The sequence below is a fragment of the Aythya ferina genome, assembly GCF_964211825.1.
Source record: "Aythya ferina genome assembly, chromosome: 2".
In the NCBI taxonomy this organism is placed as follows: domain Eukaryota; kingdom Metazoa; phylum Chordata; class Aves; order Anseriformes; family Anatidae; genus Aythya; species Aythya ferina.
Genome location: NC_140297.1, coordinates 17,045,857 through 17,060,980, shown reverse-complemented (window position 1 = coordinate 17,060,980; position 15,124 = coordinate 17,045,857). Strand labels below are relative to the sequence as shown.

Here is a 15,124-nt window from a genome sequence, read left to right as displayed (position 1 = left end):
CAGAAAGTAAATAACGTGTTACGAGTAAAAAATATTTTGTGTTACGAGTAAGAAATATTTCAATAGCTTGTAGTACAGCAGCAGTCAACATCAACGTCACCAGGCTGCCATGAAGAAAGCCAACTCCATCCCAGGCAGACAGCGCGATCTCCAGCCGTTATTTCATATCGTGTCGTGCTCAGATCTTTGTCTAATCCATCCTTATCGTCCATCACCACCGTTGTAATCCTTTGTCACCAACACAGCTATCATCCTGTCCGTCTATGGGTCATCCGTGCCAAATGTTCAGAGCAAAGAGACCAGAACAATCAGCTGTCACACACATCAGAACAATTCATAGAGAGAATTGTGTTTTCTCTATATTCTTTTGGAAGGGATATGCAGTTGTGGGGATGCTTGAGGACATACCCAGGCAGAAGCATTCACCATTCAGGTGCATGACACGGGAGGTGAATGCACAAGATGTGTGCGGTGTGTACCTGGATGCTGGCTGCAGGACGTCTGACGCCTCACGGGGCAGGGGAAGCTGCACCAGAAGACCCCTCCATGAGCTCCAGGAGAGCCACCACAGTTGTGAAGTTTGGGCTACGTAATCACACACTGAATTTGCATGCCAAAGAATTTACATCGGGAAACACTCTTGCCTATTCTCATTTTGAAGATTAGATTGCTTAGAAAAAGCTCTTAGTCATTGTGTTAGTCACTGACACAGACAAACATTAGCACGTCCAAAAATTTCTCAGAACTTCAAGCCAAGCCACATCCAGGTAAAACCAACAGAAAATTAGCACAAATTAAGGTTTTGCAGGGCTAGCTGCCAAAATATTATGCAGTCATCATTAAACCAAACTAGATTCACCAAATATTCCTTACTCTTTGCAGTAGCCATATTCTTCTCCAATGCCACATACTGCCTTTTTGTCTTGTTGGATGTCTGATCCCTTCCCTATCAAGGGGAGGAACAATACCACTCGTGGCTTTGTTTTCATAATGCAAAGTACAGCACTGGCTAAAGATCTGTCCATGCTCTGAGCTGGCCAAAGCCAATTGGTAAACTGTAATTGGCTAAAAAGTACGTCGGTAGCAGCCTAACAGCTCAACTTACTCAGTCTTTGAGCATTACACCCACAGCGAGAAACGTTGAAGGCTACAGTGGAAGCAAAAGCTTCATCTTGGAGCTCAGCAGACAAACAGTAAAATGTGTCCAGTGCACTAACAGCAAGCAAACACACATGGAAACTCTTGTAGCTCCTCTGAAAATGAGCTAAAGGAGTAGTTAGAACAGATCTTTATTTATACCTTTTCCTCTTAAAAAAAAAAAAAAAAAAAAGAGACAAAAACACAAAAAAACGACCACCAACACAACCAGAGTAAACGTGTACTATCCAAAATTTCAGCTAGGTTAGTAGTCATATTTTCTTAGTTCTTTTCTATGAATCTCTACAGAATTACTGGGATCTCAACCATATAAAAAGTAATGAGAAGGTTGAAGATTTTTGGTTGAACTTAAGAGAGTTATGTAATAAGACAAGGAAGTAATAAATTGAGTGAAGCAGAGACAAACTTTGAACATTCACTATCCAGAGCCAGCTTTCTCTTCCAAACTGTCAACAATAGTTGTGGGTTCCTTCTTCTCTATACTTTGCGAACTAAAATCTAATCAACAGATTCTTTTATTGAGAAAAAAGAATGCAAGACCAGTTGCATCAGTTCTTGCCGGTTTTACTTACTACAATAGGAATGTACTGTAGGGAACCATCCAGTATTTGCAGGGGAACGGACTGGATGATCTAATACAACTTTTCCATTTCTGACTTCTTAGAACAGCTCAGCCTGATCCAAGTTCACAAAGGGATTTCTATCCAACAGCACTGAATGAGAGAAACCCGAGGCAAGGATTTTTCTTTTCAATATCAAGAGAACCAGAGCAGCAAACCATACGCCATCACATACAACCACGCAGAAAACACTGTGACTATTAAATACCCATAAAATGCAGAATATCTGTACAAAGCGGTACAAAGTTGATTTTATACTTAAACATTTCAAGTAATTTGGAGCGCATTATCCATTTTAAAACTTAGAAAACAGCTCTGTTCCAATATTTGCAATTATTAAATACTAAGGTAAGAAGTTCAGTTTGAAATTTTTATGAAGCTGTGTGCCTATTTTAAATAGATAAATAGTAGTGCCCAATTAGTAGTATATCAGTGCTAATTTTATTTCTATTTATGAAGTTTAAAACCCACAGATACCAGGATCACAACATCCTTGGCTCTAAGCTAGTGCTTCTTTTTTATTCCGAAATATCTGTCATCATTCTCTGCCTAAGGAATTAAAAACATTTGTCTTTGCAAGTATGGTTGACTGTAAGAAGTTACTGCTAGGAAAAACAGCCTTTCAAATAAGATACCAGAACCCAGAAAGAAAGGTTTGGCACTTCTGAAGCCTTGTAATAGGGAAAAGCTATGGAAGATGAGATTCTCTCTTTTGCTCTTAGTTTCATTCCAAAAAGCCATGCACTGCCTTCTCTGAAACTTGATAACACACTGGATAATCCTTTTAAAATGTGTTAGAGGTCAAACAAATACTATAAGTTTCAGATACAACCTAAGGGCAGGAGTATGAACTAGATAACCTTTTTAAAAGGCCTTCATGCCTGATTTTCTGTAGCTGAACAACACAGAAATCAAAAGGCGAGGTCTCATAGCCCATGCCATACACTGAGTCAGACTAGATGCTGGTAACAGTCTCAGTTCTTGTAATTAAAAATCTCTGTCTTTTGAGTCAAATTAGCACAGTGCATTAAAGAATAAGTGCTACTACTGAATGTGAAAGATGCATTTTCAAAAATTAAATCTATTTGAAGACAGTGTGAGCCCTAAAAGGACTTCACCATAACTGTTCACAGGTTAGGAGTTAAATATATACTTCATTTGTGGCCCTAAAACTTACAAGATAAATAAGATGGTTGGAATACTTCAACAGCTTCTTGCTGTAACTGCAATGAAATGTCCACTTACTGACCCCCAAAACTTCCCGACTGCCTCAAGAAACCTTTTTCATTCAATTCTCATCCAGTAAGACCAATCCACCCTGCAGTAACAAACAACATGATATTAGGGCATGTACGAGAGCCCATCTTTTTCAAGATAAGTGTAATAGCTACAGCCATAGCTACAGTCATGCTAACTTTGTTTATTTTGGGGATAGGCAAAAGGGAGCAAGTGAATGAGTTAAAAGGTTTTGGTTTTGCCTCAATACAAAATTAAGAGCAAATGTTGAAATTTTAATGTTTCACAGATCCACACTCATTTTCAGCCAGCCTTCTTTAATTCCCAATCCAGAAAGAAAACTAACTTAGCTACTGACCTAATATTTAATTTAGATTCACACGGCCATCAGCCTATATTTGAAACATAACCGGTGCTCCCCTTTCAGTGGTGATCTTAGCAAGCTGAGCAGACAGCTGAATCCAAGCAGTAAGAAGTGTAGGAATCGCTGTGCTTCAGAAACTTTGATGAAATTCTTTAGGCAAACGAGTATTGAAAAGCACTGTTCTGCTGCTTGTTGTTTTTGTGTATCTGCTACCAGACAGTACTTGTGTTTATTTTCATATGTAATTCTGCAGGTAATTTGAAAACTTTGCCCAAGTACAACATTTTTATTTATTTATTTATTTATTTTCCTGGAATAAGATAGCTGAAAGAAAGGGAAAAAGGTGACTTCTAAAATCTACATAAAATAATCTCAGTTGCTTCTGTTTTAAGCCTCCTCTCACGCAATGACTGACAACTGTAACAAACTCTGCTCAATTATGTGCAATCTGGATATATTCATCATATGGGTTACCACCACCTACTGACTCCTTTGAGACCTCAGAATTTCCTTACAGCTCAAATTAGCTCCATACTAGAGACCTGAGCCGCACTTACCATGTTGGAGGAGTGGAACGTTTGTAACCAGCTGTTTGGTCCCATTTTTCTTCTTCAAGCAATTTCAACGTTATTGGGGTTGCTCTGTGTACTCCCGTGGCATGCTTTGATTTTTTGTTGCTGCTCATTTTCATAGCAGGACACTTTACTCAAGTATTCTTCCAAACTTATTTTAGGTCGTACTTTAGTCCAACATATTTATGTGCAAAACAATTTTAAATGGAGGCAAGCCAATAAAAGAAACAGCTTACTAGAATTTCAGTTGACTTTGTTAAAGGAAATTATTTTAAATTAATGTGGCTACTGAACTGTTGCCATACTTGACCTCAGAAAATATATTCCTTCTAGTTTTTGCTGTGAACATTTATTTATTTAAGCTAAACTCCAGGTCTTGAATGTTGACCATAAAGAAGGCTCAGATTTCCTGCTACTATTTCGTACTCTCTTTTTCTAAACAAGGGCAAACAACATATGTTTGCTGCATTAGCATTATACTGCCAAAACATCACTCTTAAATGAAATCATCTATGTATTTTTGGTAGAATCTTATTTAACAACTTCCACCCCTGACAGAAACAGAGTTAAAACAAGGCTGTTTTGTTTTCACTGAGCAAGTTTGATCACTGGTTTACTAGATGGCGCTCAAAACATTTTTCCATATGCTCTTCTCAAAGAGAAACTGACTTAAATGTGGTTTACCTTCACCAATGAATGAAGGCTTTTTTCACCAAACATATCCCAGAGGAAGGTCAGGTCTTCCTGGCTGTCCACATGTGGCTGCAGCTGGGCTGGCAATGCAGCCAGCAGCTCATACAGACCTATAAAATGAAAATAAAACACAGAGTGTAATCTAGGGGTGATCTCATTAATTTCACTTAACAGTTCTGTGTAATTGGCTGCCTGGAGCGTGTCATTTTAACTGAATAGGGAGTCTGGAGGACCCAGCACAACATTAACTCGTAGAACCAAAAGGAACATTTTTTAAAAATTACTAAGAAGCAAGTATTAGCAGTGTACTTTTTACCTTGTCACAGTTGTCAAGCTTCTATATCCGTATGTATTTACACAAGGTTACAGAGAAAATTCGTAAAGTTTTTTTTTTTAAAAAAAAAAAAAGACAAAACGAGAAAAAAACATACATTCCTTTGCTTAATCGTTATTCCATTTCCCTTGATGTTAGCCAAAGAGTGAAATGAGTCATGAATAGGAAAAACTTCCTTAAAAGAACAGAAACTGGATAGGGTGGTCCATTAAAAAAGGGTTCGTGGTTTCTCTAAATATTTCTTGCTAATATATTGCTTAATATTTTTTTTATCCCGTGTTCAGTAGGAGCCTACAGCAAGACAAAAGGAACCGCTCTGTTTTGCAGCGCTACACCTCAAAAAACAAAGCCAGCGCAGCTTTCCCAGAGGCACCCCCAGAGAGCGACGTTTCGGGAACGTTTTGCATTCGCAGGTATCCAGGGCCCTGCGTAGGGTTAAAGCAATCGCTGCTCCCAGTTTTTTGTGGCACACCTCGGCAGCGGGCTCGGAGGGGCAGACAGTAGCGCAGTGTTCCACGGTAGCATGCAGCAGCAAATATCCATCATGCACACAGGCCATCAAGCTGCTGTCCAAGAAATGTAGCAACAGTGTTTGCAGCAGCCCTCTTTAGGGAGGTAACCTGGCACGAGCTGATATCAATTCATAGCACATGTTGAATTTTCCACTGGGATTACTTGGGGTAAAAAGGACAAAATGCCTTTTTCTCCTGTCTGCTGTCTACAAAAACACCAAGAGTCTCCCGGGATCCAAGATACATGGTCCTGCTATTATTTTTAGTCTGACTAAGTGCTGCTGTTCCTCACAAGGACGGATTTACAAGATATTCTACCAGCAAAGAAGGTTATTGTGAGTTATAGGTTGCCCATCATTATTATGCCTATTATCTCCCTAAAACTCCATCTCAAGTATTTATCAGTAAACATAATTTCACTGCCTTTCCAGGCACCACACATCCCCTTTCAAAATTACATCCAGCACCTTCGGGATCCGATTATTTAACGTTTTTGTCCTTTTACTGTCTTTCAGTAAAATATTCTGGAAAAAAAACGTTCCTTCCAGATACATTCTTTTTGTGGTCCAAGTGTTTTGGTGGTTGACATTCATTTTCTTAGAATCTCGCTTTTATTTAAATCTGCTCTTGTTTATCCTTCAGAAATACTGTAAAAAGAGGATATAACTCAAACCACTACAATTTTGCATGGGTAGAAAAAGAAACCCAAGCCTTGCCTACCAAGACTCCACCAATGACTGAACAAACACCCGAGGAACAGAGGGCTGAATTATGAAATATTAGACTTTCAGCACTTTGTTTAAAAAAAATAATAATTACAACTTAAGAATAACTTTTTCAGAGTTTCTCTGGATGTCACAGTAGCTGAGAAATGACATCAACAGTATTTCAGGTGAGGAATTAAGTACATAAGAAGAACAAATATTAAAACTGCAAAAAATAAGCTATCACTAATTCAATTTACCGTGTCCTTAAGAAGTTAATTTAGGTAATTAAAATTTCTTTACACTCAGCTTTTATTTGTGCACATGGCCACTTTGTTAATGTCAATACATTTACCTTAGAATAACATGAAGATTGTTTAAAAATGGGATAAAAAATTAAAGGTAAGCTTATACTGTGGCGTAAGTGTTCAGGAACAATTCACATGTGCCATTCAGAGGGAAGAAGATACTACCTTCAGCCATTCCCTTCACGTTAGAGATGCACAAGAAGATTAAGAGCTTAAATTTCACATATCATCTACTGTCAACCTATTCTATGCTTGTAACCACTGCCCCTCAAACCTTTGATAATTAATTCCCCAGTGAAAGTAAAAGTTTCCTGATGGCCTAATTCTTACGGTAGCAATATGGGGTGAGACTGAATCTGCCCGTAAAGAGACTTGGTTTTATGCACAGAACTGCCTGCGATCCACGACAGGGTAATCCTGCAGGTGCTTGCATACCTTATGGCTTCAACATCCAGCTCAAAAGGTGCTGTGGGCTTCATTTCCTCTTAGAGCCCCAAATTCCCCTTCTGGGGAAATGGGTGGCTGTGTCTCACCAGCCCCATCGCTAGCTTCCACAGAAATGTACCCCCTTTATGCAGCTCTTCTGGAGTTATATGAGGCAGGTGCATTTTTTCCAGTCCTAAGGTTATGTTTCAAATGCTGCCCTGCTTTACCTCTGCAGTCCAATGGTTGTAGCTTTCACCCTGATGGTGAAAAAAATCAGGATCCAGCTCTTCTCTGCAGCAAAAGAGCCCCAGCCACCCAGCGTGCCAAGGAACACTGCTCACCTGCTCATTACACTCCTCTTGAAACTGAGCATTATGTAGCCAGGATAAAATAAAATAAGAAATAAATAAAATAAAATAAAATAAAATAAAATAAAATAAAATAAAATAAAATAAAATAAAATAAAATAAAATAAAATAAAATAGTCAAACAAAACTTCAGCAGGAAGAGGACTTGAGGTTTTTAGCTGGAGAGAGCAGATGGTAAAGACCAAAGTTAAAATACTGACACTCCAAAATGGAGCTCAGCTCTACCCTCTTTTTAAACACAACATGACAGCAGCAGAAGGTGCTGGTCCCTATGAAGGCTTAGCTTCACATAAGTGCATTTTTTCTTGCTCTTTCTGCAGTGCCCAGTGCCATGGAATCAAAATTTCTCAGATGGGCATTAAGGTTTTGTATATAAAGAAAACCTGCGTATTGTTCTTCTGCCCCTTGCACCAACTCCTTAAGAGCTAGAAGGTGGCATTTGATTTGTGCCTCAGCCAGACAAAATGCATCGTTCCGATGTACTGCAGTGTAAAGAGATAGTGACAAGTGAACAGCTAGCAGATAGGATTTAAAAGCAAGTACTTTTGTGATAGGGACAGGGACCACGTAATTTGTCAGCCTGCCATAAATTGGTAATGACTTCAGTTGACTACAGACATATCGGCCTCGCTGAAATGACCACGGACTTGTCACATCCACCTTTCTGACACCTGAACAGCAGAAGATCAAGCCTCTGCTGCCCTGCAGCTGTCACTATGTGGAGTTGCTTCCATGCAGCACGGTAAGCAATCCAAATTTAACACCGGAGATTGTGCCTTAGCCCATCCTCAAACTGACCCCTGCAAAGCTACGAAATAGCATCTCAGGTGCTCCTGGAGGCCAGAGCCAGAGGCTGCAGCAATCAGTGTAAGTAGCTCACTGGTTTTACTGCACTCAGGCTGTTGAAAGCAGATTGTTGTGTTTTTAAATCCTTTTAGCAGAAATTAGAAATACTGAAATGCTGCTGCACTGAGCTTCATCGTCATAGGCATATCCCCTGGACTGAGATGGGCCGCTACGGGAATTAAAAATGCTTTTTCCTTGCAGTAGCCATGGGCTGAGACACAGCTCCACAACTGAGAGCTGAACGCTGCTGTCCTAAGCGCGTGGCTGCCAGCCCTCAGCTGGGCTATCAGTCTCAGGGCGATGCTTTCTTCTCCAAGCCATCCAAAAAGCAGGGAGCTCCTAGTAAAAAAAAGTATTTTGCACACATTTTTGGAAAGATGCCTACAGTCTAAACTAACACATACACACACACACGGAAAAAAAAAAGTTTTTAAAAGGCTCTAGAAGTTGTTTTAAAAAACAAAAATCACAAAAAGCTGAAAAAAATCCTGGGTTTTCTGAATGCCTGATGTTGGCAACACTGTAAAGAGCCTTGAAAAAAAAATAAAAGCATTTTAAAAAAGCTTTTTTTATACAATGTTGCTATTCTACTTGGGTTCTTGTAATTTTTTTAGTCTAGTTTGGCTAAATTTAAGCAAGTTTTATATTTAAAAGGAATCACATGTCCACTGGGATTTTCGAGTATCAAAATACTTCAGGTGTCAAAATTCAGTAGAGTAAACATGACTTACACAAGAAAAACTCATTTACTTCTATTTTTAAAAGCAGAACATTTATTCAGAGGTCTCAAATGACCTGAGCATACATTACAAAAATTAACAATGAGTTTAAGCATGAAGATGAAAGACTATTTTGCAACTATAAAAAAGGAAGCAAGTTAGGTCAGTCCTACAACTTGGGGGAAAAAATCTCACATCACAATGTAATCATCCCTGGACTTCCCCAAATCATTGAATCAGAGGAAGAAACAGAGATCTTTCTAGATAAAACATGGGCACCTAAGCCGGTGGCAGTAATGAGGGTCAATTCCAGATAAATAAGGGAACTCCTAGTTTTAGACACTGGTATGCTGATATTTATATTCATATATTTATATTCATATATTATATTCATATATTTATATTTATATAAATTAGATACAGTGCTTAAGATGAACTAAGATGTGAACTAAGTAAAACCTGTGGTGTGGCAACACTCCTGAAAGGGGCAAGCACTGCACACAGTAATATCATAAAGCCCTTGTAAGAGTAGTAGGGGTTAGGGAATGTTGGAAGGTGCTTCGGTAGCCTATTAAACCCAACTGCCTCAATCAAGAATAAAGAAATTGAATAAATTAACACCAGACATACGATACACTTTCCATGAAGTTTATTTCAACCAAGAAAAAAAAAAAAAAAAAAAAAAACACAGACAAATAAAAAACAATGACTAGATAACCCTGCTTACAGAAACAATCCCTAACTATATTTATGCCAATAACCTAATACACGTACATATCTTCCTAAAACTAAAATTTACAACAGCTTGCCACAGATATAGAAACCACTCTGAAGATTTTAGACTTGTTGCAGTCTAAATTGTTGCAGAGTAACCCAAAATGGATGCAAAATAAAGCTTGTAGCGTTCAGCCAGCTTGGACTAAAGAAACAATTTCAAGGGAAAAATCCAAGTATGCTTGAAAACACAGAATTGTCCTGGCTTAGAAAGGTAATCAATAGATTTCACGCTTTTTTTCTATTAACACAGTTAAGCAGCTCCCGTCTTCAGGGTGTCTTCAGTTTTTCCTAAACTTAATTAATACAATTTAGTTTTATTAGATCTGGGGAACAGAGTGTATAATAATGACAATCTCAATTTAAAAATGTTTAACCTAACTTTGCGCATGCAATAAGATTTAAGACTGAGAAGAAATGGAAAGCTTTTAAATCAGAAACAAGAGGACATAAAGAATTTTTCCAGTTCTAGAAAATTGCTTCCTTCAGAGTGTTATATTCTATAGCAGACTGCTTGTTCCTAGGAGGAGAATAAATGGCTAAGCAATTGATGAAAGTGTTCCCGGACTGAACCACTCGCACTGCGGATTCCAGATGCTCTACATTCTTGACATCAGAATGGAAAAATTTACTGTTAGTCTAGAGAAATTTAATATCACCATTCTTGTCATATCCTTCATAGCTTCATTATTAGGACAAGTCTGTGGAAGCTATAAACTAGCGCTAAATGATAAAAAATATGGTCTCTGCGTTCCATCACTCCTGCACATTACAAGAAAACACCAGCTTTGTTTTGGTTAGCAGAAGGAAAAGAACGGAGACAAATGGACGTGCGTTTGCTTTCGTATGTTAATTAATTTCCTGAATTAGCATTCTGGACAACGATGCCAGACTTCAAATCAAAAATTTTTACTGTAACCGAGGGGTAATAAACACTAAAGAACATATATCTAAGCCCAGAACAACACTGTAAAATTTTATTGTATTAATAAAACGGGACACACCAACCTTTAAATTTTCCACTTTGTCAAAGGTAAAATAATCAGCACCATTTGCTGCCTTTTATAAGAAGCTGATATTTTTTCACATTTGAACTGTACTTTACAGTTCAATAAAGGATCAGACAACACTCTCCTTACACAAAGCAAACAGCCCTGCAACAGAAACCCTTGTTCTGACATCACTGCTGCTGCACAGTAAAATCAAAGTCACTACCACCGAATGTCAAAAGTTGTTTCACTCTCGGGTTTGAGATCTGTCTCCATGCACAGGTCCACATCAAAACATTCTGGGCAGATATGGATTAGGACAGACATACTCCACTGCCCTGTCAGCCTCCAGCTGTAGGATGACCACTGGGTCTGCTACAAATACTTCTTTTTTATGTTCTTAATTCCCCTGAGTGTGTAGGCTTCCTGACGCTGCAAGAAGGCTTTACCACTGATTCCTTAAGAAAAATTGTTCAATGTGATTCTATCACATACATTTTTTTTTTAATTTTGCGATTTAGTGTCCCATAAAAATATTTAATCTAATTTCCAGAAGATACAGAATGCTGAATAACCGGATAACTGTAATATGCAGGTCATCAGCACCCCTGAAAAACGTACTATTTTGTTTTATTTACTAACTCACCAAGAAGCAAAATGCTGAAATTGTTACAGGTGGCACTAATTAAAATGTCAATGTTCTATTTTTTTTCCTAATGAAAGCAAGACTTTTGTAACACATACCCTCAGAAAACCAGATTACACGTTCAGTAAGGGCAGTACAGTATTTTAACTTCACAATTGTACCCAATTTTTATTCCTCCACGCCGGAGTAATTTGTTAACCCGCCTTAAAGCAACGTTATGACAGAAAACGCTGAAAGTAAGCAATCGTTTAAACCCATCACTTTTAAAAATATTATTTCCTTCAAAATGGAAAAGTCTTTAGTTTTGGAACTTGGCTACAGGAGCTAAAGAATCCGCAGTTGTTTGAAACCGTTATTGGTCTTTTAGGATTTGTCTCAACATGTGTATTTCAGATTTAGCACACCGCATACCGGCGCGCTCTGATTCGAGTTAAGCAGTTGATCCCTACTCGCGCTCGGGTAGTGCGAGACCGAGTTCTTGCTTGTACAGCTCATCAAACCTGGTTCAAAACCGAAACCCCTCAAAATATCCTTACGAGGCTCTCCATCAACACAGAGACGTTGAAAATTCATAAAAATACTTTCAGGAGCATTAAGAAGCTCTATTATTTGCAGGACTAATACAAACAGAGCTGAGTTAAAGTGACCTATCAAGCCAAATTAATGAGCAGCTCGTGGAGAGCTCGTACAAAGACCTGACGTGCATATTTGCAAAAAGTCTTGGCTCCTCCAAAGAAGCCTGCATACTACGACACCTTGAATAACCTTGAGTAACTGACTGGTCCTTTGTACAGACGTCAGTTGGGGAGCCTTAAGTATTTATATCTAGATCTTCATCAACACTAGAGGAGGCAATAGCAAGGCTCTGGCAGGCAGTCAGGAAAGAACTCATTCCAGCACTAGGATGTCAGAAAAAGAATCACCGGGCATGCTCGGCATGTTTAACTCTTCAGTCACAGCCTGCAAGGGACCTGGTGCAGGGAGTGGTAAGGAATCCCAAATGTGGCGTTTTACATCTGCAAGAGGAGGCTGCAATATCCCATTAAGAGACCAAATGAAGACTTCTGACAACAGAAGTCAAGACTATTTTTAGCTCAGTTGTCCCTAAAAATACTGGAAGGACCATTTGATTACCGTGTAGCTCGGCCTCCCATACCGTGTCTTAAGAATGGGTGACAACATCCTACAATCTATACGATAGAGATGGCAGCACTGATGCCCAAAAAATGCTTTAAAGTCTATCCTTGCACTATTGTGTCTCATTGTACAACTGAGTTTAAAGTTTAATGCTCACAACAAGTTATACCATCCCCTCAGTCATATAAGCACACACAAGCACACAAATATTGATCCACGAGTCTACACGGTTATATAGGAATATAAAGAAGAGTCAAGTACATCTCTGAAGTCTCAAAGTTAAGTCTAAAAAAGGAAAGTAGGAGTGACAAAATTTTGTATTTTATCCCCTAAAATATACACTGCACTGAGGTGTGCTTTTTTGCATTTTTTTTGTTTGTTTTTAACCAATGTGGTATCGTAAAAGCAAAATCGAACTTGAACCCGTGTTCCACAATAAGCAACTAACAACTGCTAGCAGGGAAGCGTCTCACTACCTCAAAGCAGTACTGAGTTTCCTTCAGATTAACAGCTTTAGCTTTTATTAAAACAGGCAATACTTGACCCGACGTTGGGCTGAGAAGCCACAGAACCTTTCATCTGACAGCAAACGCACACAATCTGCTCCGCTCGCCGAGCCGGATTCTGGCAGCGTTACCCTTGTGCGTTACAGCATCGCAGTCTGCTCTCGTCAAAGGACTTTTGGCAAAAGGGGGAATTGTCAACCCTCGCTGTAATTACAGCCTCTCGTCCAACGAGAGGAGCTATACATTTAAAGACTCTGGTTAGAAACAATAAATACTTTCAAATTTACCGCAAAACTACGCATTGCTCACCAAAGAGAAAAAAAAAAAGAAAAAAAAAAAGTTATATTCCTGCTGCCAGCCCATTTGAAATTAAATTTGTGTCCAAGAGCTGTAACAGTTTTAAGGAGTTTACCACCAGTAAATATCACTGCACACATTTTCTGATTCCACACGGGTGAATCAGTCTCGCATAACATACAGCATTACGCCAAAACAGAAGAGTTGAGAGAAATTTCATTCTGCTTTGAACAAGTTTTCCAACACTCACCAGAAATGTGTTGATACCAAAATACCCTTTTTCCCCCATACCAGAAAGTTATATTTTTAAAAATTAAACCTGATAGCAATTAAAGCTAGCCATACGCCTCATACTTTCCCACATCTTTCACGTTAGCGCTAGCCTACAAGCCATTTAATGCCTCTGGCAGCTGGAGATGGGGAGAATTCAAGGAAGCACGGTAAAATACTGCCTCTATTTAGTAACTCAGCGCAAGTTTCGCCTCAGCTAGCGTCCTGGCTGTCGCGAAATCTAGCCGCATGTGTGTGTTTCAAGGCAGGGAGCAATTCAAGCAGCCCTGTGGTGGGCACGTCGAGGCTCAGCTCCGTGCGTGCTGGGCTCTCACCCGGCCGCTGGGCCCGTCACACGTCGGCACCGAAGCGGAGGCTGCTTGGAGCCGGTCTCTGCCGCCCCGCAAGCCGTTCGCTGGCAGCCTCCAGCGGAACAGCTACTCCCAGACCTCTCCTTCATCCTTCTCCTCAGTTCCCTTTCTCTTCATCTCGTAACAACAAAGCCCCAGATCTTGTGCCACCATTTTATTGCATTTTTTTTAAGCAGTCTGTAAAAATAGAACTCCCTGCTTGGTAGCTCCCTCCTCCTGCTAGCAACTGGTGGGGAAGGCTACGATCTGCAGCCACCGCAGCTCCGTTCGCCCTTCAGCCCCGACAAACATTTCTCATGGCTCAGCCAACTCCTCAGCTTTCTCTGCCTGTCAGTGCTTTTCTTTCTTCTCTCCATCTTTTTATCCGTTTTGTTATCAAGCACTTAGTTGAGATTATGCTAAAGCTGGCAAGCTCATTAAAGTGTATTAGTAGGAAATAAAGGGAACACATCCATACCAAAACAGAAAAGGCAAGGGTAGAGTCTTTCAATGTTCAGGTGACTGCTAAAATCATCTTTAAACTTTGTGTTGCTTGCAGCTCTCTCTCGTCACTGGCACACGACCCACATGGACTGTGGAGCTATCGAATCACTGTAAGGGTCTAGCAAAGCATTTGTACCATTACTCACTCCATCCACATCAAGGGTACGCAGCTTTAGCAGTGCAGGTAATTACTGGAGAATCCCAGAGAAATAACCAACGTTTCCAACAAGCTTCATAGCTTTTGTTTGTATAATTACAAAAGAGAAAACACCAAAACCAGGAGTCTATTAAAGCCATGGGAACTTACAATTTGGTTAGCAACAAACGTGATTTTTTCCCATTTAACAACGGGTGTGTATTCAGTTTTATACGCCTATAATATTGGGGGGAAAAAAAAACACGATCTGGCACAGCGTTAGCTGCTAATATGTCCTCAAGAAGCAGCTAATGTAAGCCTTGCACAATTTTACCGTCTATAACTTAAAATATTCAAATTCAAGAACTGTTTGACTTTCATTATATTTAAGCAATCTCACACAGTTTTACTGGGGACCAAACTTGGCCATTCCTTGTGATATTCCTGCTGACAACACATGAATCACTAACACAGCGTCTGCTTTGCACATTCTTGCGCTAGTTTTTAAGGACAAACAGAAAAAGCAGCTTGAGACTCGTCAGCTGAGCAAGCTCACTAAAGAGCTGTGAAGAAAGAAATCTGTAACAACTTTACTATGTTTTTCACACTAAAGCACCACCTCACAAGGCACAATGATGTCATCTTGGCTCCACCA

The 15,124-nt window shown here is 39.5% G+C and overlaps 1 protein-coding gene across 6 annotated transcripts in view; it reads right to left on the bottom strand.

Annotated features, from left to right (window-relative positions):
- The window catches only part of MPP7 (MAGUK p55 scaffold protein 7), a 148,477-nt gene that overhangs the window by 89,079 nt on the left and 44,274 nt on the right, over positions 1-15,124 (bottom strand). For all 6 annotated transcript variants that reach the window (XM_084511462.1, XM_084511461.1, XM_084511466.1 and 3 more), the window contains one exon: positions 4,635-4,753. In XM_084511462.1, the coding sequence (XP_084367588.1) occupies positions 4,635-4,753 (119 nt within the window). The remainder of the gene's footprint in view (positions 1-4,634; positions 4,754-15,124) is intronic.